This window comes from Arvicanthis niloticus, chromosome 21 (genome assembly GCF_011762505.2).
Source record: "Arvicanthis niloticus isolate mArvNil1 chromosome 21, mArvNil1.pat.X, whole genome shotgun sequence".
NCBI classification, from domain to species: domain Eukaryota; kingdom Metazoa; phylum Chordata; class Mammalia; order Rodentia; family Muridae; genus Arvicanthis; species Arvicanthis niloticus.
In genome coordinates, this window is record NC_047678.1 from 20,844,582 (window position 1) to 20,867,806 (window position 23,225).

At 41.5% G+C, this 23,225-nt stretch overlaps 2 protein-coding genes and 1 long non-coding RNA gene across 5 annotated transcripts in view; 1 reads left to right on the top strand and 2 right to left on the bottom strand.

Moving 5' to 3' along the window:
- Window positions 1-5,291, bottom strand: part of Nck1 (NCK adaptor protein 1) — a 51,286-nt gene extending 45,995 nt beyond the window's left edge. The window contains exon 1 of one of the 2 annotated variants that reach the window (XM_034484633.2): window positions 5,141-5,291. The gene's annotated coding sequence lies outside the window, so the exon portion shown is untranslated. Of the gene's footprint in view, window positions 1-4,894; window positions 5,022-5,140 lie in introns of those variants that run through there. The other variant, XM_076918031.1, reaches the window with a different exon arrangement.
- On the top strand, window positions 5,283-22,002 carry LOC143435425 (uncharacterized). 2 transcript variants are annotated; one of them, XR_013105729.1, is made up of 3 exons: window positions 5,283-5,698; window positions 18,281-18,436; window positions 20,090-22,002. It is a non-coding gene; the product is annotated as an uncharacterized LOC143435425 (long non-coding RNA). The 2 variants fall into 2 exon arrangements; XR_013105730.1 differs by lacking the exon at window positions 18,281-18,436.
- Slc35g2 (solute carrier family 35 member G2) lies at window positions 11,612-13,044 on the bottom strand. Its single transcript, XM_034484631.2, has one exon. It carries the CDS (start codon window positions 13,042-13,044, stop codon window positions 11,806-11,808), a length of 1,239 nt encoding a protein of 412 aa, XP_034340522.1. The 3' UTR covers window positions 11,612-11,805.
- Window positions 22,003-23,225: the final 1,223 nt, after the last annotated feature.

The following is a 23,225-nucleotide window of genomic DNA, read 5'->3' on the forward strand; positions in this document are numbered from 1 at the left end:
CTGGAGTTTCTTTCTGTTCTGACCTTCCTCAACGATTGGCTGTGATCCTGTCATGTAAATCAAATAAACTCTTTCTCTCCAAGATATCATGATATTTATCAAAATAATAGAAAGCAAACTTGAGCAGGGCATGCAAACAATTTTAAAAATCACTTTTAAAGTTCAAAAAAACTTGTAGTAGCTGAGAATGATGAAGCGTTTCCCAAGGAAAAATTTCCAATCCCCTGTTAATATGTTTCTGCAATAGAGCTGCAATGCTTTAAAGATGCCACATTGTGCCAAATTATTCTATTATTTGAGTTGATCTACATAACAACATGATTTAGAAATTGACTCACAAACTGATTTAGAAATATGTGATAAAAGTTTTGGAAGACCGATTAAACAAAAGAAAAAAAAATTTTTAAGAAGCACCAACTCTTAAAAAAAAGTCCAGGCTAGGGACATAACTCAGTTGGTAAAGTGCCTTCCTAGCAAGAACAAAGCCTTGAGTTCAAGATCGAGCACTGCATACACAAAGAAAGATGGCCCACACTTAAAGGACTTGGAAGCAGAAGATCAGGAGGTTGAATATCACTCTCAACTACAGAGTAAGTTCAAGACCAGCCTGAAACAAATTTTTTCCCACAAATTTTTTTCCACACATTCTCACTGATATACTTTATTCAAATCATCTGATGAAAAGCTGACATCACCCATACCATATTTATATACAATTTGCAAATCACTAAGAATAATTTCAGAAGTAAATAAGAATCAACATTTCAACAGAATTTTTCTGTTTGTTTTGCTTTTCAAGATAGGGTTTTCTCTCTCGTTTGTCCTAGCTGTCCTGGAACTTGCTTTGTAACAAGACTGGCCTCTAACTCACAAGAGATCACCCTTGCAGAAGCACTGGGATCACTACACCAGGCTCAACAGACTTTTTAACTTGTAATTTTGTTTTAAGACTGTACTACATAGCCCAGGCTAACCTCAAACCTGCAATTTTCCTGCCTCAGTCTGAGTTCTAGGATTAGGCAGTTTATTTAAACAAATAAAAAACCAAGCCATACTAACCAACCAAAACATAAATGAAAAGAAAAATAGCTTCTAATCGTTTTCAGATTAAAAAAAAAAAAAAAAAAAAAAAAAAAAAAAAAAAGGAAGCACTCAGTAAAGCCTGGTGGAGTATACTTTCAATCCCAGTACCTGGGATGCAAAGACAGGAGATGTTTTGTGAGTCTGAGACCAGCCTGGTCTACCTAGTAAGTTTCAGTTCAACCAGGGCTGTACAGTAAGACCTTTTCTCACACACACAAAAAAAGGGGGGATAGGAGAGAAAACTCAGAAAAACTTATCTGGCAGTTTTCTGTGCTGTCTTGCACCACTGAATTCATTATAGGCAACCCAACACTGCTTTTATTAACAAACTTTAGAGTTAAAAAAATAAAAAGCTCTAACTCTACAAAATGAAAAGTGATTTTTACAACGTGTTTAACAAGCAGACTGCAAACCTGATTCTTGACAGACAAAACGTGAAAGTGTTACTGTTTTAACACCCAGAGAAAGAACATTTAGCTAGCTCATTACATTTAATTACATGATAAACCCTCGAAGCTTCTACCAAACCATTACAATATCCTTTCAAAGTCCCCCAGAGAGTCATTCTTTTTACCAAATAAGTCAAGGAAAATAAATTCTAACAGTAAAATCTGTAAGGCAGCCGTCTACTGTCTCTCCCTTTGGTGCTGAGGCTCCAACCTCCCTCTGTCCGCCCAGAGCTACATCTCTAGCACATTATACACTTCTTGGGGAACTACAGGACTCAACTGCAAAGACAATTCATTTTGTTACTGCTACTAATACATGGAGTCTGAAAAATACAAAATAAAAGGTCATATGCCAGGAATCCCAGCTACTCAGGAGGCTGAATCAGGAAGATGAAAGATCACATTAGAACATAATTTGAGCAACAATTTAGAGCAATGATTTGAGAGCCCATCTCAAAAAAGTGTTGGATCTCTAGGAGGAATTCACAAAACAAATATTACATATTGTACAAGGTAATAATATGGTATCATAAAGAACACATGATACTTGACTAAAATGACATTTGAGTCTCAGCTCCACCCCAACATCAATGTGTAAATTTCAGTAGTTATTTTGCATGAATTTCACTTTCCCAACCTAAAAAACAAAAGGCTAGATTCCAGTGTTTCTGCAATGTTCCATGATATCATGACATAAATCCATATAATATTAAAAAGCAAGGGAAAGAAAGAAGTCAGCTGGAGAAAAAGGATGTTTAATTTTAAAAGCACAGCAATAAAATACATATGCAAATGCCATCACAAAATCCCATCATTTTGTATGCTAACTTGAAAAGAAGGCGGGGAAGGAAAAAAAAAGGACTCAGTTTAATATAAGTAACAGAAATGTTTGACAACATTTACTCAAAAATCAAAATTAAATTTCTGGAGACTGGAAAGATGGCTCCAGTTAAATGCAAGTACTGTTCTTGCAAAAGACCCAAGGTTAATTCCCAGCAACTGTATAAGGAGGCTCATAACTACCTGTAAGTCCGGCTCCACAATGTCTGACACTATCTTCCTCCCTTTTCAGGCACCTGCCCTCCTATGCATATATCATGCCCTCAATACATACATATATACATACATACACACACATACACACACACACTTTTAAAATGTTTAACTATATGTAAAACATATAACTCTGGGTGGGCGCTGAGATGCCTCTGCAGTACCCACTGCCAAGTCTGAGTTCAATCCATGGGACCTGTGGGACAGAGTGCCCGGACTCTGGCTGTGAGCCATAAGCACACTGCCCACCCACCCCACTGCACCCCACTCAGACAAGGATAGACAAAAATGTAATAACCAATCTTTTTTTTAAAAGATAGAACTTTAGACTGATGATATACCTTAGTGGTTTGTGAGAAATCATGGGTTTGACCCCAAAACTGAGGGAAGGAAAAAGAGACAGGAGAGGGAAAGCGAAAAGAGGGGCGGGGAAGGGAGGAAGGAAATTAAGGAAGAAGGAAAGCTTAACAAATTTTTACTTTGCTACTTTAGTAATTTGCAGAGAATGTTTTTTTCCGTGTTAAGGACAGATGGCTCAGTGGTTAAACGCTCTTGCAGAGGATCTCTGTTCTGTTCCCAGAACCCACACCACATGGTGTTGCTTATATGTAGGCAAAACACATAAAATAAACACATAAAATAAAAACAAACCCTTAAAAGACTGAAATCTAGACGAAAGATATTACTAGTATCTAAACAGTGAAAAATATGTTCAAAGTATTATTTTAAGATCAGCACAGGCAGAACACATTTGAGAACCTACAGACAGAAAATCCAGTTAGAGCTAGTGAGCAGTTCAGAAATAGAAATTAAAAACAATACATAAGAATACAAAGCTAAGACTTTTTTTTTTTTTTTAAAGAAAACGACTACCAAAAAATAGGACAAAATTAAGGTTTATGTCTGGGTTACTGAAAGCAGGTTACATAACATATCACCAAAGAAAGACAGCACATGGTATCAGTTTTGAAGGGAAGACTTTTAAGTTCTATTTCCCAGATAGGTTAAAGTGAGAATCATCCAGGCCTGTCAAATTGTCTTCAAACTGTTGGATTTGTTAAATGTTCAGTAATTTCGAGTTTCCTTCAAATTCACTTAACAGTGAAATAATCATTTGATTATTCTGACATTGAAAGCATGCATTCTTTCATATTACCAGTTAATTCATTTTTTTCAAGTTTTCCTGAGAAGGAATTTATTTACAACAATAATCACATGAAGCCTTGAACTTTAGAACAAAGTTCTGAAATTATGAAAATCAGCAGCATAAATTATCACTCAGTGTTTAATAAAGCAATACATTGGTATGTCAATTATTTACATGGATCTAAAGGGCTTGGAAAACCTAAGCAAAAAATGCTTGACGGGGAGGCAGGTCTTTTCAAACTTATACTCAAACATACAGCTGAGGCATCAACACAATGCACACTTAAGTTATTCTAGCCAATTCCTACAGTTTTCCCAGAGAAAACACCAAATGTGGCCACGATGAAAAAAGTACCAACCAACCAACGCATATGCTTTGACTTGCTATCACGATTCGAATAGAATGTCTATTTAAAAACAAGACTGAAAATTATCAAACAAAACTTTCTTCTTGGACTATTTCTCTGTTCATGCTGTGAGGTCGCTAAAGGCTGAAAGCACACAATTTCCAGGTGCTTAAGAAGTCGTTAAGGCTGATTGACCATCATCGAGCTACCAAAGTAAAGCTTTTGAAAATGAACACTTCTTGCAAAACTTTACCCGTTTTGGGTTTTTTGTTTGTTTGTTTGTTTGTTTTGTTTTTTGTTTTTTGGCTGAACACTGATTCACACTGCTCCCCACCCAAGATGGGGTCAGGAAGTTTTCTTCATCTCGTTCTTTCCTAACTCCTACGGATCTTACCTAACTAAGGGGCAGTATTTTCTTTGGGTGGCTTCAGCTCGGCTCAACCTTAACCGAGCGATGATGTTATTAAGGTCCTCAACCCTGAACAAAAAACCAGCTTCCTTCCAACCCAGCTGTTAACACTGAACAGAACTAGCGCGGAAACCGTACGAGATGGTCCGAAACCAACCCAGCGGACTGGTTTTCCTGGACCTCCCCCACCTCAGCAGCCCCCAGACACCCCCATATCTCCTGCTCTGGAACGGGAGGGGGAAGGGAGGGCGCGCCCCGAGGATGTCCCCCTTGGGCTTCCTCGGGCTGGTGGCTGGAGGTGAGAGCGCCCTTCCTGCCAGCCCGCGTCCCTGTCCCTACCGTCCTGGCCTCGGACACCGCGACAGGGCTTTCTGAGGAGACCCACTGAGGCAGCGCTGCACACTTGCCTGCCCGTCTCCCCTAGCAGTGCTCACAGCTCAGGCCAGAGGCCGCGGGGTCACCGGGCTGCACCGCGGACACCCGAGCTCCGCCGAGCGGCCTCCCCGCCCCCTCCGCTCCGCCGCCAGCAGACGGCGCCCCCGGGCTAACTTCTCCGGGGAAGAGGAAGCGACCCGAGACTAGCAGGCAGAGCGGACGGACCGGGAGACTGAAAGGACTGTGCGTGTGTCCGCACGCGGGAGAGGCCAGCTCACCTTCCCTCCGCCGAGCCCGCGGCTCCAGTCACCTGAGGACTGCACCGGGACGCCACCGCGGCTGCCCGGATGCCGTTACCGCACGAGGCCTGTGCTGCGCCGCCGCGTAGCTCTCAGAGAGGGGCGGGGCGCGCGCAACCGGTGGGCGGACCGTTGCGGGCAGGAAACCCGCTCCACGCCCAACCTAATAGGCTCCATCGCCTCCGGCGCCCGCCCCTGACGCTTCAGCGGAATGCGCCGCTCCGGGATTGGGCGAGGAGGCTTGTCAATCAAGCGCGGCGTTGAGTGTTCTGTGAGCTGAGACTGCGCGGCCTTCGGACCAGAAAAGGTGAGGAGCGATGGGTCCCGCCGCCTTTTTCTCCCCCAGCTTTCTTGGTGGCTGGTTACTTTCCGCCTCTCCCAGTGCTACTAAAACCTGTCATTATAATCGCTCATTAATGTCGAACAGTGATCCCGACTTCAACCCAGACTACTCTGGTTCCTGCATCTGAAAGGGCCGACCAGCTACAGATCTTAGGGACAGGGAGCGACAAAGAAAATCAAGCCTCGGAGAAAAATGTAAGATGTTTGTTAATGAAAACCACAACCAAAATAAGCTGTGCGAGGAACTTCCGAGTGCCTGGCGCGTGGGTAGCCTTCCCTCTCGGGTTCCAGTCCTGTGAAAAGAACAGTTACCTTTGCCCTTGGGCTGAGCGTGACAGTGGCACAGCCCCAGCCACCTGCCGAGGCAGCAGTAAATCGGTTCTTCTTCCAAACTAGCCTTGCAGCCATACGTGCCTCACTATTTCCCAACCACCTTTGTTGTTTAGTGTAGGTGTGGCACCTAAAAGAAACACTCTAGGTTAGGTAACTTTATTGAAACACGAGTTTTTGCCTCCAGCGTAGCTGCACCCATATACCTAGATTGCAAAGTCTATTGAATGAGTAATTGTTTCAGTGTTCACCCAACCCCACTCCATGCCTAGCACATCATCGTCAATAATCGAGGCATTAATACATCTTCCTTTCACCTTTTAAAATTCATTTTTATTTTTTTGTGCGTTCGAGTGTTTGGTGAACATGTATACTTGTGTATCATGTGCGTATCTGCTGCCCCCGGAGGCCAAAAGAGGGTATAGGGTCCTCTGGAACTGGAGTTAAAGATGGTTTTGAACCACCCTGTGGGTGCTGGGAATCAAATTCAGGTCCCTTGGAAGATCACCGGTCTTAATCACTGAGTCTCCAGCCCCTTCCTTTCACTGTAATACAGGCCTTACCTGTAAGTCCTAAAAAGTTATTTTCTGCTTATGACTTAATTGCATGTTAATAAATACATGGGTGGCCTGCCCTAGGTAAAATACAAATTACCTGTAGCCCCTTTTTATCCTGAGTTTTATTGAGAAAAGCAGACCATAAAACTGGGCAAAGGATACTCTGCCTATGTTCTATTGTTAGTATCAAAAGTAGGTAATACAAATTAGATATTTAAAAAACATACATACTGAAGAGAAAGGGGTGGTACATGCCTTCAATCCCAGCACTTGGGAGGCAGAAGCAGGTGGATCAAGGCCAGCCTGATCTAAAGTGAGTTTCAAGACAGCCAGGGCTACACAGAGAAACACTGTCTCGAAAAATAAAAATAAAAACCATATAGACTACTACACCTGCAGAGACAGGTTCAAGTTCTGCAAGTTCAAGGCCAATCTGGTTTATGTAGCAAATTCCAGTACAGTCAAGGCTACATAGAGAGACCCTGTCTCAAAAGCAAACCAAAAACACACAGGCAGCTCACCCCCATTAACTCCAAAGGAGGTTATTTGGGATAATAAAGGAAATAAGAACCCTCCATATCTTAAGACCTTTCCCAGGAAACTATTGACAGCTTATTGTTATAATGACCTATTTTAGTGTCCATATCATACAGGAATGTTTAGGAGGAAGAAAATCCTACCTATCTGTAGTCAAGAAGTTATCACAGACTTGAAAATTAAGTGTTAAAAATTAGTGGGCCCTACGACATAAATTTAACTTCTGGATTTAGTATGGTTATGCTGTTATAGGAGAGAGTCTGCTTTGTATGGTAGGTGCTAAATTAGGCACTGCAGATCGTGAGTCCACACCAGTGTCAGATAATGAGATTTAAACCAACCTGTATTATTTCTCTGCCAAATACATCAACAGTTGTATCTAGGGACAGATGGGCACTAAGCCACAATGAGAGGGGAAATGTATAGTAAGACTATTTGGGCAAAAATAAGGGTTTGGGAGGGAGTTACCTTGTATAAAGAAAGACATGAAGCAATTGTAGGATGTTGATGGAGCAGACAGTGCCTAAAATTGAAGCCATTCGATAGGAAAGCTGAGGTTCTTAGAGCTTATCCTGTAAGAAATGAGAAGTCACTAAAGTGTTGTTTTTTCAGTACTTTTTCAGTAGATCATTCTGATGATTTCTAGCTCTTGTTTCTGCTGCATGTGGGTGCTAGGAACCCAACCTGGGTCCTCTGAAAGAGCAACAAGTACTCTTGATGGAGGAATCATCTCTCCAGCCTGTCTGGATTGGAGACAGAGCCCTTATCCATTGAGCCATCTCTCTGGCCTGTAGCTCTTGTCTTTGTCTTTCTGTGTATTTGTCTTTTTGCTCTGATTATTTTTAAGATTCTACAACTTATCCTCATCAACAAAGGTACACTGTTGAGTTGTACTGTTTTTTAATGGCCTTTTCTATTTATCCTGCTGGGTGTTCATCTAGTTCTCCAGATATCTGAAGTTGCTGGTACTTATTTTCTGTCTTGAGTCAAATTTGAAAACATTCTGATTAATATTTCTTCAAAATCTTCTGCTCTGTTTTCTCTCCTCTTTTAAGGACTGCGGTGACTGGAGCTGAACTATGTTCCTGAAGGGACTTTGTACAGCATAAAAAAAAATGGATTAAAGCTGTAGGCATAATGTTTTTATACCCTGTGTTATTCAAATGCTGACTTCTCTGCCCTCACATCTTGTTTCAGTCTGGACATTGTAATGCTTATACCAAGAATCTCCTGTCTCTGGTTTGTGTAAACAGTTCTTACCATTTATTTTCTGCCTTGTCAATAAAAAGTTTATCACCCAATGGCTGGGCAGAATAGAGAACAGGGTGGGATATCTGCCAGCCAGAGAAGGAGAGAGGGAAAGAAGGAAATTCAGATCAGCAACAGGTTGGAAGAATTGGAGCTATAAAGAAGGATTCTGAAGAGCTGGATCAGTACCATGGGATGGGGCTGGGAGGTAGCCAGAGTACCATAGAAGTTTAAGATAGATCATTTAACTATTGATAATGAGGTATAGTTTTAAATAAATCTTGATTTCTCGGTGAAGTTATTGGAAACTAGCATAAGGTAAGTAAATGCCAGATTAATTCACTGCCACATTTATATTAAATTTCATTTACAGAAAACCGTAGAGCAAGGGGGGACAGGGTAGGCTATACCATTATCCAATCATATTTTTGATGTAAGGGGTTGAGCAAGGGAGTTTCCGTCAATCAGGGTAGGAGTCGGCCTAGGAACATGAACTTGTTTGACCCTGCCAAGAAGATAGAGAAGCTGTCCTAGACTCAGGCAACTGTTTCCTTACAACAGAGGCTGTTCAGCAATTGGGAAGTCCCCAGCTCCCCTAAGGCCCAGGACCTGGAATTTAGTTTCTCCTTATCGTTAAATAGAATCTGAAAATGAAATGGTTAAACTTAAAATAAGCTTCTTCTGCTTGTTCCTAGCAGTATCAATGTACATCCACATCAGGTTGCACCCAGGACTTCCTGTGTGCTGCCCAGGATCTTGCTAAATTTCCCAAGCTGGCCTCAAATTTCGGAGCATCCTGCCTCAGCTTTCTAAGACACTAAGATTACAGGCTTAGACCTCTATGTCTCGCTAAGTTTGCATAATGTCTATTGATAACTAATGTCCAGTAATCCCTGAAAATCTTAAGTGTCAACATTTCCCAAAGCTGGCTACCTTATTAATGGCTTTGGATTTGTTTGAAGATGATTGAGAAACATTTTACTCAGAAAAACAGAAATCATAAGATATCACAATGGAGGAGATTTAGTATTATGTGTTAATGGGCTGAAAAGACTGACAACAGGTTTGGTGGCTCATGCCTGATATTGGGGAGGCAGACACAGGAAGAATCACCCCAAGTTCAAAACCAGCATGGGTATATAGTGAGACAATAAATAAATAAATAAATAAATAAATAAATAAATAAAATGCAGGGAGGAGGCAGGGATGGCAGTGAGGTAACTCAAAGGAAATTGCTTCGTAGATCAGCTACCACCCCTAGGGCTAGTAAAGGGAGATCAAGTTTGGACTATAGGACTTCAGCAGAGAGGCATGACCCAGCTAGGATATAGCTCAGACCTCCAGGAGGAAGCTCTCCAACTGGCCTTTCCACTGCTCAGGGAATGAAGTGTGGCATGGGTTACAGAGCGAGATGATGTCAAAAGTAATGTAAGGATAAAATTAAGTCCTGCTGATTGCTGGAGTCAAACAGCAACAGACGATAAGGCAAATGGAAAGAGGGAAGTCCCTCTCTGCCATCTAATCTCCCTCTTGACATGTTTGAATTGTCAAGTATATATGTATTGTGTATGTGTTTATGTATTTGCAGTACTGGGGGGTTGAACCTAGAGCAACTTCTTGCTGCATAGTATGGAAGTGCTCTGCTGTTGAGCTATATCCCCAGTAGACCTTCTCCTTTTTAAAAACAGGTCTGAGCCAGGAAGTGGTGGCACACGCCTTTAATCCCAGCACTTGGGAGGCAGAGGCAGGCAGATTTCAGAGTTCGAGGCCAGCCTGGTCTACAGAGTGAGTTCCAGGGCAGCCAGGGCTACACAGAGAAACCCTGTCTCAAAACAACAACAACAACAACAAAAAAAAAAAAACAAAACAAAACAAAACCAAAACAGGATTGACTAAGTTGCCAAAACTAACCCTGAACTTTGTAGTCCACCTGCCTCAGCCTCCCTAAGTAGCTAGAATTACAGCCCTGTGCTATCAGGCTCAGCCTCTCTGTAATGTCCTTTGTGGGCAGAACCCTGTGAGAGATACTGGCTAGAATCAGAAAAATGAAATGTGTGGGGCTGAGCCTTAGCATCATATAGGAAAGTATAGAAGGGAGTTAAGATAATACCTTAATAATCAGTATCACATCAACATGAATGAATAACAGCCCAAATTAGGCTCAAGTTAATGCTACCTAATATGCTTTTACAGACCTCGAGGTCCCTTGGAAGAGAGTCTCAGGATACCCTGTTAGTTTTCTACTGTATTAGGATTACTGCTAGTGTTAAATTTTTTAATTATAGTTTTTCTTTATTCTTGAGAATTTAATACATGTTTACAATAAAATATGATCATATTTGTCCCCATTTCCCTCCTCTAACTCCCCATATGCCCCTTCAACATGTCCTACTCTCAACTTAATGCCTCGTTTTGGGTTTGGTTTTTGGTTTTGTTTTGTTTAAGACAGGGTTTCTCTGTATAGCTCTGACTGTCCTAGAAATGACTTTTTTTTTTAATAACCCATCAAATCCAATTAGTGCTGTTCATAGTGGGAGGAGGGAACCTGGAACACAGAAACACACCAGTAGGAACATCCTCAAAAAACTGTCTTCTCCCTCCCTCAGCAGGTATCAACCAACACCAGCTCAGTAAGGCATGGTCCTGGAGGCCCATCATGCTTGACTACACCTTGTGCAGGTCTTGTGCTCATAACCAGCTGCTTTGAGTTCATCAGTTAGTAGACACATCAGTGGCTTTTATTTTTAAGGATTATGTCTGCTTTACTTAATACTTACCATAGAAACATAAACAGGAATACCTATGGAAAAGATTTGCATAAAAGGAGATAAAGAGACTCGTCCAAACATTAGATCTCACATCATCAGGCAGATGTATGGATTATCGATGATGACAGCTGGTGAGATGCCATTGTACCATGTTCAGTGCTGTAGCCACTGTGGGAAGACAGATTTCCATTCTCGCGTCTAGACCCCCTGTTACTGAAATCCAGCTTTTCTTTGCTCCCCTTCTCATACCTTTTAGGATTTTTAGATTTTTAGTGGAAAATTGGATTTTAGCTGAGCGTTCCACATTTTATCCTGTAGTGTACTTTTCATAAATGAATTTTTTTAATGTTGGAGAATGTCTGTTGCACATTTGTAGAACATTAAGAATAAACACTTTTCGCCAGTCATGGAAGCATACATCTTTAATGCCAGCACCTGGGCAGGCAGGTATCTGTGAACTGGAAACCGGTCTTGTCTACATAGCTCCAGGACAGCCAGGACTACATAAAGAAACCTGGTCTCAAAAAGAAAACAAAAACATTTTTCAAGTTTTAGAAGTTTGTGACAACAGAAATTCAATCTGAGCTCTGAGTCTTGTGTCTTTAGTGATGGAGAATGATACCCTTCTACCACAGTTACCTTTTATTAATAATTGTAAAGACACAGAGTTCATGGCATATTTCATCTATTTAATATTTATTCTTTAATATATTAGTCTGGTATAGTTTTCTGCATCTGCATAATTATACTTTATAGCACTCTATCAATAATATAACACAAAAGACATCTACTGGTAAATATTAAAATGGCAGTGTACATGTTAATAACTAGATATTAACAGATGATAATAATAACCAGGTATTCATTTAATGGGAGAGTCCAGTATTTCCTGATAATCTTCCCTCCTTATATTCCTCCAGTAAAGCTTATAGCCAGCAAGGACAAATACACTAATCATAATGATCACCCCTCCAAAAACATCATAAACACTAGGAAATATGTGTAACACTAGAAGCTGTAAGACCATAGCTACCACAATCTCCAGATGTTGAACTGTGCTAACCAATGCTGGGTGGAATTTGTCTAGGGCGTAATAAACTCCTAGGAATGCTGCAGTAGAGCAGATGCATATGGCAATGAGATAGCTCCAAGTCTCTCCGTCTAAAGGAATGATGGGTTCTTGAAGGACAAACATAGTAGATAATCCCCAGATTGTTCCAGTCCAGCCGAAGGTAAACAGTGCAGTCCACATGCTGATCTTCTCCCTGATGGATCTGTACACTATCATAGAAAGAGCCGTGGTCAGCCCGGCCATCACAGTCATGGTATACCCAAAGGCTTCTTTCCAGGCATTTAACACAGAATTGTCCTCATCAACAATGTTGGGGATCATGACAAGACAGACACCTAAGATGCTGCAAACCACTGTAGCCATGTCAACATATGCCATTTTCTCATCTACAAGAAGAAAGGCTAGAATGGCACTGAAAACAGTGGTGGTGGCTCTCCACATTGTGGTCCCATTGCTCGGAGGAACTATTGAAAAGGAGGTATAAGCACAGGTGATGGAAATAACGTTGCATACACCATAAAAGAAAAGTCGTAATCTGTATCCACTGGGCCCAAAGGGAGCTTCCTGGTAATAACACACAACTATCACAGATAACACTTGCAAGACAGACCGGATAAAAATCAGTTCTAAGGATGGAACTTTAGAACGGTCAGAAACAAGCCTCGTGATAAGAGCCACACATCCGTGCGCCAAAGCAGACCCAAACAGCACTAGCCACATTTTTCGGGACTGAAAAATGTTTTTTTCTGCAAAGCTCTGGAACTGTCCCATGCTACTGGCTCTTGGGTCTTCTGATCGAAGAGGCTGAGTGTCCATGGTTCCAAACAAAGTTCTTCCTTTTCTTCTCATTTCACTCAGCAGACTTTTCTTTGGGTTCTCTTCCATAAATCTACCATAGTCTTCATTGATTTCTTCATATCCATCATCCCCAGGTTGGGGATAATGAGAAGTATATTTCACCATGACTGTGTTGGGATGTATTTTCACACGTTTTTTAATTGGATATTTTTTGGATGGAGAAGTATCCATTTCTTCAGATAACAAATCCTATTTAAAGAAAAGAAGAGAAAAAACAAATATGTTCATTCCATTGAAAACTGCATTGCTATTTTACAAATATATACTAATTCAATGATGAAAGGTAAGAGTATAACAAGAGTCTGGAAACTGTAATAGGAAAAGATTATCTGGCATGTGCATTTTCATATACATGAAGCCCAGCAAATTTTCCACCCTTATTACATCTGTCGTAGACTTGTCCCAGAGTCTCATTCTGTTTGTTCTGTGCCTCATTTAGCTCTTTTGCTTGCTTAGTTGGTTGGTTAATTGGATTTTTTGAAATAGAGTCTTGTGTAGCCCATAATATCTTTAAATTCCTGGTCCTTCTGCCTCCACCTCCCAACTGCAAGGATTAGAGGCATATGACCCATCTTAAAAGATAAACACAAAAAATTAAAAGCAACTCCAGTCACACCTTGCCCATTTATTTGACTATGTTCTAAATTGCAAGTACATAGACCTGAAGTATTTTGAAGATCTGTGTGTGTGTGTGTGTGTGTGTGTGTGTGTGTGTGTGTGTGTGTACGTACACACAAAGGTATCCTCACAAACCTGGGTCCACTCAAAGAGCAGGAAGTGCTAACCACTGAGCTATCTCATCAGTCCCCCAAAGTATTTTACATAATGACACAATCTAAGCCAGGTGTAGTCACACATACCTATAATCCCAGCACTTGGTATTGTGATATACTGTTGATTAGGAAAAATATTAACCTTCCTTCAAAGTAAGGATTAAAGAAATATTGAACATAAATAATTTGTTACAGCACTACATATAGTAAACTCTCAAATATTAGCAGTAAGTCAATTTTGCTGTTTTCACCTGTAATTATCCTGTGAAACACTGGGTATCTTTTACAGTGTTATTCTTTCTCACTCAGTCTGTCTTCCTGTCTTTCTTTGAGTAATTCTTTTTCCTTCTCAGTGACCTTTTTTTTCTTCCACCCTAAAAGACAGTCTGGCAGTATACCTTACCAGATGTGTGGAGCCCACTGGAATTCATACCCTAAAAGGGAAGAGACAAAGGAGAAAAGAGAAAAACCTTTTGCCTTCATGATTACCCAAAATCCTTGCCCAGACTCACAAATTCCAGAGTCTTACACCATGACCCCAAAATCAAGCCGGGGTTCTGTTGTTTTGACACTGTCCGGACAGCCAGCTGTTCTGTTTCTGCCCTTTCTTCTGAAGATCCCCTTCAGCTGGAAGAAGCCATGGGAAATACCACCCAGGTCTCAGAGCCTCCAGGTTCCTAACTGACCTCTTCCTTGCAGTCCCTCCAGGATACCAATCTCAAGAAATCTCAGGATCCTTTGTTTCCATTTTAAAATTATGGCTTTAGCTTCAGTATCCTTAAACTCTGGCACAATCCCCAAGAAGGAATTTCCTTCCCATCTCCCTCACTTCTGTTGGTGACCTTACGGTCCCACTAGATTCTCAAGCTACAGACCAAGGGATACTCTGAAATCTCCTTTCTGTCACCACACTAAATTTGCTGTCCCTAATACTATTTTTGTCTTTGAAATGTTTCTCAAGGATTTTCTCTTTTCTCTAATTCCATGTTTATGCCATTATTCTAGATGAAGCTAGTGTGGGTTCCAGACTAGAAAGTTACCCTGCCCTCCTGTCTGCCCTGCTTGAATCCCAGCCCTCCCCTGAATCCCATCTGTGGTACCCTTTTGTCGTATCAACCTGTCTTTTGAAAGATTCAGAACAAAACTTTCCTCCACTCAAGAATCTAGAGTTCTCTACAGACCTCACTCCTACACTTTCACAGTGCACTGCTGTATCCTAGCACTTAGTGGTCAGGGAGATCAGGATGTTAAGGCCATCCTCAGCTACATAGTGAGTGGATTTGAAGCTAGCCATGGCCACATGAGATGCTGTCTCAAAAACAAAAAAGAAAAGTTATAATTCAACTCCTCTGCCAGGCACTTAGTTCCCTGCTTGGTATGGCCCTGGTCTGTCCTTAGCCCTTGGCATCCACACCTTGCTGCAGGAAGCTGTGTGGTGTGTGCGTTCCCCCTACCCCTGACCTTGTACCATGTGTGTAAAAATCATTTCCCAAACTTTTATTCCACTAGTTCCTCCTCTGCTCCAACTTTCTAAATACTGATCATCTGTTAGGGCCTAATTCAAATTCTGTCTTGAGGAACAAGCGTCTCTGACTTCTCCAGCCATTCCTTTATCTAACTAATTGCTGCCCTTCTAATCTAATTTGTATAATGTAATCATGTTGCTTCCTGCTTGGCTCATCTCTAGAGTATTATGTTCCTAGTTACTGTACCCAATTTAGCTATGTCAATTCTCCTCCTTGATGACCAGTAATTCTCTTAATGAAATTCTACATTCCATAACTTCTCATTTGCTGCTATTGTTAAAATGTTACCTTCTATCCATTTAGAGTTTTCCCCTTTGTGCTACAAGCCAAATCTACAGTTGTAGGGGCATAGTTAGAGAACATGTGTAACTTGCTATTTCTTCCTCCTATTCTTTCCTCTTGGAGACTATAAGAAGAGTTTATCAGGCTGTCAGGATGACTCAGTGGCCAAGGATGCACTCCAAAAAAGGCTAGTGTTCAGTCCCCAGAACTCACATAGTAGAAAAAACTGACTCCTGCAAATTGTCCTCTGACTTTGATACACTTGCCATGGCACATGTATGCCAATACCCACAAACATATTAAATGTTTAAAAAATTATAAAGAAAGGTTTATCTTTTTATATATAAATTATTTTTATTTTATGTTCACTGGTTTTTGTTTGCATGTATGTCTGTGTAAGGGTGTCAGGAGTCCTGGAACTGGAGTTACAGACAGTTGTGACCTGCCAAGAGGGTACTGGGAATTAAACCCAGGTCATCTGAAAGAGCAGCCAATTCTCATAACCACTGAGCCATCTCTCCAGCCTCAGAAGGTTTCATCTTAATTGCTTTAGTCCCCATCTGTTGGGCTGTAGCTTCTCTAGAGTCACAAAGAGGAAAGAACAAGAAAGGGACACATGTCATGTACTGGCTCTTGTATAATGGCCTATTGATGTCTAACCCAGGCCAAGCTGCACTACAGACCTTACTTATTTAATCAAACACAAATCTAAATCCTGCCACAAATGGGCTTTGTAGATGTGATTAAAAACCCATAACTGAGGTGTAAGGCCAGCACTTGGGCGAAAGAGGCAGAAACACAAGGAGGTCAGGACCAGCCTCAGATACACAGGGTGTTCAAGGCCAGCCCAGGCTACATGAGACCTTGCCTCAAAAAAAAAAAAAAAAGAAAGAAAGGAAAGAAAGAAAGAAAGAAAGAAAGAAAGAAAGAAAGAAAGAAAGAGAAAGAAAATGGAAGTTCCTGATCAGTCAAATTTAACTTAAAGATTGCATGACTTTATGGAGTAGGACTAAACCGGTAAGTTGAATGTCTAAGGAGTGCTTAGTCATTTCGTAATGCCAAATATTTGATACCCTCAAAGTTCCAATCTGCCCGTGAACTACTTTTCCTTACTGTTCTTAGACCACAAAGCTTTAGTTGATGTTCATGAATTCCCAACTTGCTTTTAAGGTCCCCTCCCTGACTACCTCTCTATGGACTTCATGCTTGCTACCAGCTACACCATACTATAAGCCAGTTCCTTATGATATGTCCCTAGGTGGTCCTGAATTTCACATTCCTGTACTTGGAATTGTTTCTCTAAGTGTCTTTGTTTCTCTGTTACATATCTTTTAGGTTGCAGGTGTGCAAAGGCAGGTTTTCTCAGGTCAACTACAAAGGGCCTCAACACACAGATCTCTGTCTGCTGTAGGAGACTTTTGTACTGTGAGGCTTACAATTTGCCCAATGCCTAGCTGTCTTGGACAAAAACCAACTGTATTCACTTGGCCCCAAGACTCATATTTCCTTGCCTTTCTAAAACAGTGACTGGACCCATCGCTGCTCTCACTCTTTTCTTTCCAACTACTTTCTCTGTGCTCAAAAATCAAGGGGCAAATTAAAGTGTTGTATCTAGACATGCTTCCAACTGGGGAGTGAGAAGGCGTGCCTAAATTGAGATGCCATTGTTTTTTAAAGGCTCTGAGCCCCTGTTGCTCATATATGTTCATCGGGTGTAGTCCATCCCAAGCTGCTAAGGCAAGAAAAGAAGGGGAAAAGAAAAACACCATAAGGAAAGGATAGTAAGCCTGGAGTGAATGGCTAAGGATGATACCTGGGCTCACTGGAAGGATGGAGACAAATATTTCTAATACTAAAAGCAGCAAGAAATAGTGACTTGGACATTTTCCCCATTTTCAAACTTAGAGCTAGAGTATGATCTACTTTGAGTTTGCTTAAAATCAATAGATCAATAAATGTTGACATAGTGGAATTGGCTTTCTGAAATAGGTAAAGCATTTCAAAATACCTCCAAGTTGTCACCCGAACATTTTATGACACTTTAAATCCACATTAAAAAGTGGTTTCTTAATGTCTTAGTATTTTTTATACTAGCCAAAATTAACTATTTTCTACATTTTAAGTTTTGAAGAGCAAAAAAAAATTTAAAAAATACAATTTAAGATTGGGGTGTGTGTGTGTGTGTGTGTGTGTGTGTGTGTGTGTGTGTATCACTAATACATACTTTTTTAAATACAAGGTCTCATATAGCCCAGGCTAGTCATCCTTTGATAACCCTCCTTTCTGCCTCTGGCCTCCAAATGCTACAATGTGTATAATCAAGCCCAGCATAGGGTTTTGCTTCTCCTTCTCTACTCAGCCCTTGCATGAGGCAAGGATTTGTCACTGCAGGCACTGCCTGCCTACTGGGTGGTATAGAAAGTACTCAGGTAATCCTAGCATCATCTCCAGCTTTGTGAATTCCAAGTGAATTCCAGAGATGTCACTGTCCACCTGTTGGGAGCCGACCTTTAGCAGAAAGCGGCTAGAAAGCAGCTATCCACATGCTAGCCACGCCTCCAGGGCTTACATCATATCCACGCACCTACAAAGGGCGTGGCAAAAGTGTATAAATACCCTAGATTTCCCTTCAAAGAAAGAGACTTGATCAGAGACTTGATCAGAACCTCTGTCTTGTCTCCATTCCTTGCCTCTTTTCTCCTTATCCTCTCTCTCCCTCTAGACCCTGACGGGAAGACCAGACCGGAGTGGCAGTTTGAAGCCAGGCAGAGAGGAGCAGAAACATAGTAACTATTCAGGCTTGTTAAGTCTTTTGTCTCAAACCAGGTAGAGTGAGCCGGTTGCAACATTTTTGGTGCCCAACGTGGGGCAGATGGAACCAGAGACCCAGTGAAGGACGTTAGGAACGTTAGAAACTAGAGACCCAGTTAGGACGTTAGAAGGATCTGCTGACTGCCGCAGGAATCTGCTGCATCGAGAAAGGTATAATGAAAATGGGGCAAGAAATAAGTCAGCCTGAACTTAACTCTCTGTTTTTGTTTTGTTGTTTGCTGCTCACGTGTGTTAATTGCCTGTTTAAATGCTGTCTTTCAAGTTCAAAATAAAAAGAAACGTATATATCCGAAATTAGAATCCAAGAAACAACCAAAGGTTGATGACAATTTGTCAGAGCCAGATTGTGCCAACCTAGAGGAATTGGCAGTTAAATATTATGACTCTGAAAGGCCCTCTCCCAGTGCACCTCCACTTCCAGAGGCTCCCATTGTGGAGACAGTGGTTGTAGATCCCAGAAAGGAGTTACAGGATAAAATTTCTATTCTTAAACAACTAATAGAGTTAGAAAAGGAGTATCAGGACTTAATTAATCAGCTACAAAAATTAAGGACAGGGAAGAGGTCTTGAGAGGTAAACTGTGAAAATCCCCCGGATTTTCAAGTTCCTCAACCCAGTGTCCAAAGGTAGTCCCTATCCTCTAGCTTTAATTCAGCTACAGATCAGCCAGAGGAGGGAGACGATAAGGCTTTCCCTGTATCAGAGACCAGAGACGGTCAAGGGGTTGCTTGGAGACATCACACCGGGTTTAATTTTCAAATTATTAAAGAATTAAAAAATGTCGTATCTTAATATGGTGCCACCACTCCCTTTACTCTTGGAATTTTAGAGTTTATGGCAGAGGAGTGGCTGACTCCTAGTGATTGGAATACATTAGTGAGAGCAGTTCTTAGTGGTGGAGACTATCTTATTTGGAAATCAGAGTATCATGAGAATTATAAAGAGACAGCTAGTAGAAACATTCAGGTAGGCAATGGTTGGTCCTTTGATGCCTTAGTAGGAGAAGAGCAATTTGCTTCTAGTGATAACCAGATATAATATGATCCAGGTTTATATGCTCAAATTCAAAATGCAGCCATGAAGGTTGCAACATCCACCATGTTTCCCAGCAAGTGGCTAAGAGGAAAGAGCCAAGTAGCAGAGATGTATATGGGGACACTGCTAATGTGCATCCCAGCTAGGAAGATGTGTTCAGTGTCCATAAAGACATTGTCCTACTGGTCATCCTCCTCAGAAGTACTCTCAAGGGCAGGGTTCACAAGTAGCCAGTCTTTCCATGTAGGGCTCCCCACACTTCCCCCACACTGCTCTGCTCGTGGCAGACATAATCTTCTATCACTCTCTAGTTTCAAGGGTTCAGTCCATCATGGCAGGGGACATATGGAAGAGTAGAGCAGCCTACATCATGGTGACTAGAGAGCAGAGGTTAGGCTGAGCTTTAAATTGTCTAGGCACTGAGGAATTTGTACACAATTTATGGACACACCAAAATAATAGCTTATTTTATATATCTATGCTAAAATGTTTGGGGGATTTTTTAAGGATGAATTCCAGCTAGATAGGGTAGGATTCACCTATAATCCTAGAACCTGGAAGAATGAGGCAGAAGATTACAAATTTAAGGCCAGCTTGATCTACTGAGCAAGACTGTGTGTCTCAAAGAAAAGAAAGAAAAGGCAAGCTGAAAAGATGCTTCAGTGGTTAAGAGTACTGGCTGTTCTTGCAGAGGACCTTGATTTGATTGCCAGCACCCACATGGCAGCTCACAACCATCTGTAACCATTGTTCACCTTGTTTCCACAGTCACTGGTTGTGCCTCCTGACCCTGAAACCATCTTACAAATGCACATTCTTCCTTAGAAGAAATGGAGAAGAGATGTATATGACAGAGTCCAAATCTGTCTTCATCACTGTCCCAGCCGGCTGACTGTGCGTGGTGCCAGTGTCTGTGATGATGGCTCCCTGCAGTGCTTAACAGGCACACAATGCCAAAACTGAGTCACAGCCTACTTGATCTAGGCTAGAAAAAAAATTCAGCTTACGGCAAGTTAAATGCTAAGCACCTCAGTGTATCAGCCAAAATCTGCTTCAGCGAAGGGCTGCCTGAGGAGAGAACCCTCATGGGAGGATGAAGAACAGAGACTTTCCAAGAGAGGTCAAGGCTGCTTTGAGGGGTTAGGCTGGATGACACTGGGACTCTCAGAGACGGTATTGCCTTAGGTGAGATGATCCCAGATGACATATAAACCACATTAGGAAGAGCAATGAAATATGTGGTCAAACGTGGCTAAGCAGATATGGGCTGAATCGTGGACAGTAGTGAGGGACCTACGGATGTTTCTGAGTTAGTTCAGTCTGACCTGTAGCAGGGATCGACATTATCCTTAAGGGATTTGCCAAAGAGAGGAGGTAAGAGTTGAGGCCTGGAGGGCTTAGGGTGTGGAGCCGGAGATGGCCTTTGAACAGGAAGCTAGTTCAAGTTTGAGCTGGAGACTCAACTGACAGTGACAGAGCCTAAAGTCAGGGGATCATGGGGAGTAATCTGTAAGCTGTGCAGAACCTGTGAGGCAACAGCAGCACTGAAGGAAACAGGCTTGGGGTTGGGGGAAAAGGGCAGAGGGTGTTGGAAAGGGAGGTAGGGATGACGAGAGCCGGCCCAACCACCTCCATTCTGAAAGCCACTAGACATGTGGTCCAAGTCACTCAGGGACAGTTACTGAGTAACAGAGTATGAGTGGTGCATACCCATGCTTTGGGGCTTTGGTTTTGTTTTATTTTGTCCTTTGAGATAGGGTCTCACTGTATAGTCATAGCTGTGCTCCGGAACTCAACATGTAGAGCAGGCTGGCCTGAAGCTCATAGACATCCACCTGCCTCTGCGTCCAGATGAAAAGCATGAGCCACCATGCCTAGCAATACCAGGTTTTTGGAAAGGGAGCTTTAAAAAAATTTTTTTGGACTATATGTGGCAGTTTTCAAACAGTGAGTAGATTTGGCTTGTGTGAAAGTGACGATGCCTGGTTTGAAACAGAGCAATTATGTTGTGACACTTTAAAATTCATCCTGGCACACTAATGAATGTGTTGGCTGGCAGCTAAGAACACGCTAAAACGCAGGAGTTTCACCGTTGATGTTATTTCCCTTTGTTGTCCTTTGATTTCAGAGGTCAATCTCAGGGCTTGTACATGTCCAGCTACAGCCCCAGCACCAAGTCTCACAACATAGACTTAGCACACCCCTTCCAGAAAACAGCCCTTCAATTTACATAAAATATGCTATTCTCAGATGTCACATACTTATCATCTGACATTATTTTCCTTCTGCCTGAAAGAAAAAAAATTAAGCAAAATCAATTTGCAGTGAAATCAGCCCCTTTAAATTCAGCTTGCTGGTGACTAGTAAGGATAAAAGAGCCATGGCTAGAAAAGAGGGCAAGAATGGAATTCACTTTTTTATATCTGGGGGGTGTGGTGGGGGTGGAGGCAGGATCTCATTGTGTAGCTCTGGCTGTCCTGGAACTCACTATGTAGACCAGTCTGGCCTCAAACTCATAGAGATCTGCCTGCCTGTGCCTCCTGAGTGCTGGGATTGAAGGTGTACAACACTGTGCCCAGCTAAAATCATCTTTTTGTATTTTCTGATATTTTATATGTATATCCATGGTTAAATCATTGACTTTATTGTATGGATTACATGTTAAATAAGTGAAAAACAAATTCTTGTGTTGTTGATGTACTTCGGCTGCTTATCATATACCTAAATTTTATGAAAGACTATCAAACATCCCAGTGAGCTCAAAGATATCCTCCAATCATCTCAGATATGCAAGAATCTCTGAACAAAGAGGAAGAAGAGGAGGAGGAGGAAGAGGATGAAGAGCGGGAGGAAGAGCAGGAGGAAGAAGAAGAAAGGCATACCTCAGGAGCAATAGTGTGTTCTCCGAGCCCTGAAACACTGCGTGCTCCACCTGCTCCCATCTGCTCTGTTCTTTCTGCTGTTTATCTGTGCAAGCACCAAGCCAGAATCCCCAAACCCTACTCCAGGCCAAAGTCCAGAAATGCCACATTGTGTTAGTCTCAAAATTTTACAAATTTGATTTGTTTTAGTCGTAGCTGATTCTTCATATAACAGATTGATGTTATAATTTAAAAAGTCACAATTCAGTCTTTTGTTCAATAATATGACATACTGTATTTCAGTAAAATCCCAAAGACTATTAAGAGATGGTCATTAGATGCCCTCTTGTTTCAGATCAAACCGTAAATCACATTTTGAATTAAATTTCACAATACCTGGTAGGCAACATAATATACACAGACATATCAAAAGAGTTTATCAAGTCCCCATCATTGCCAAGGACTCTGTACATTAACAACAAGCATTGTGTAATCCATCTTATCAAAGTTAGCTAGCAACATGTATCAAAATCTTATATGTGTGAGCTCTCCCAGCCATGACATTTCCAATAATAGAACCTAAGGAGATGATCAGTAAGCATATAAAGTGCACACATAAGGGTGGTCACCATGGTTCTCTTTATATGATACAAAATTAGAAATACCCTAATTGCCCATTAATGGAGAGGGGCTAAAGGAAAATGCCACCATATGAAATGATAATATCTATGTATATATACTGATATAAGAAAGTATATGTCATACTATTGAACCAAAAGGAATTTATAAAAGAGTATTCATGGGATGGAGTTGTAGTTCATTTGGAACAGTGTTTGCCCAACATGTATGAAGTCCTGGGTTTGATGCTCAGCACCACATAAACCGGACATGGTAGCTCAAGCCTGTAACCCCAGCACTCTAAAGGCATAAGCAGGCATATCAGGAGTTCAGTGACATCCTTGCCTACAAAGAAAGTTTGAAGCCAATATGAGATACACAAGATTTTGTTCCCCTATGAAAACACACACACACATACACATGCA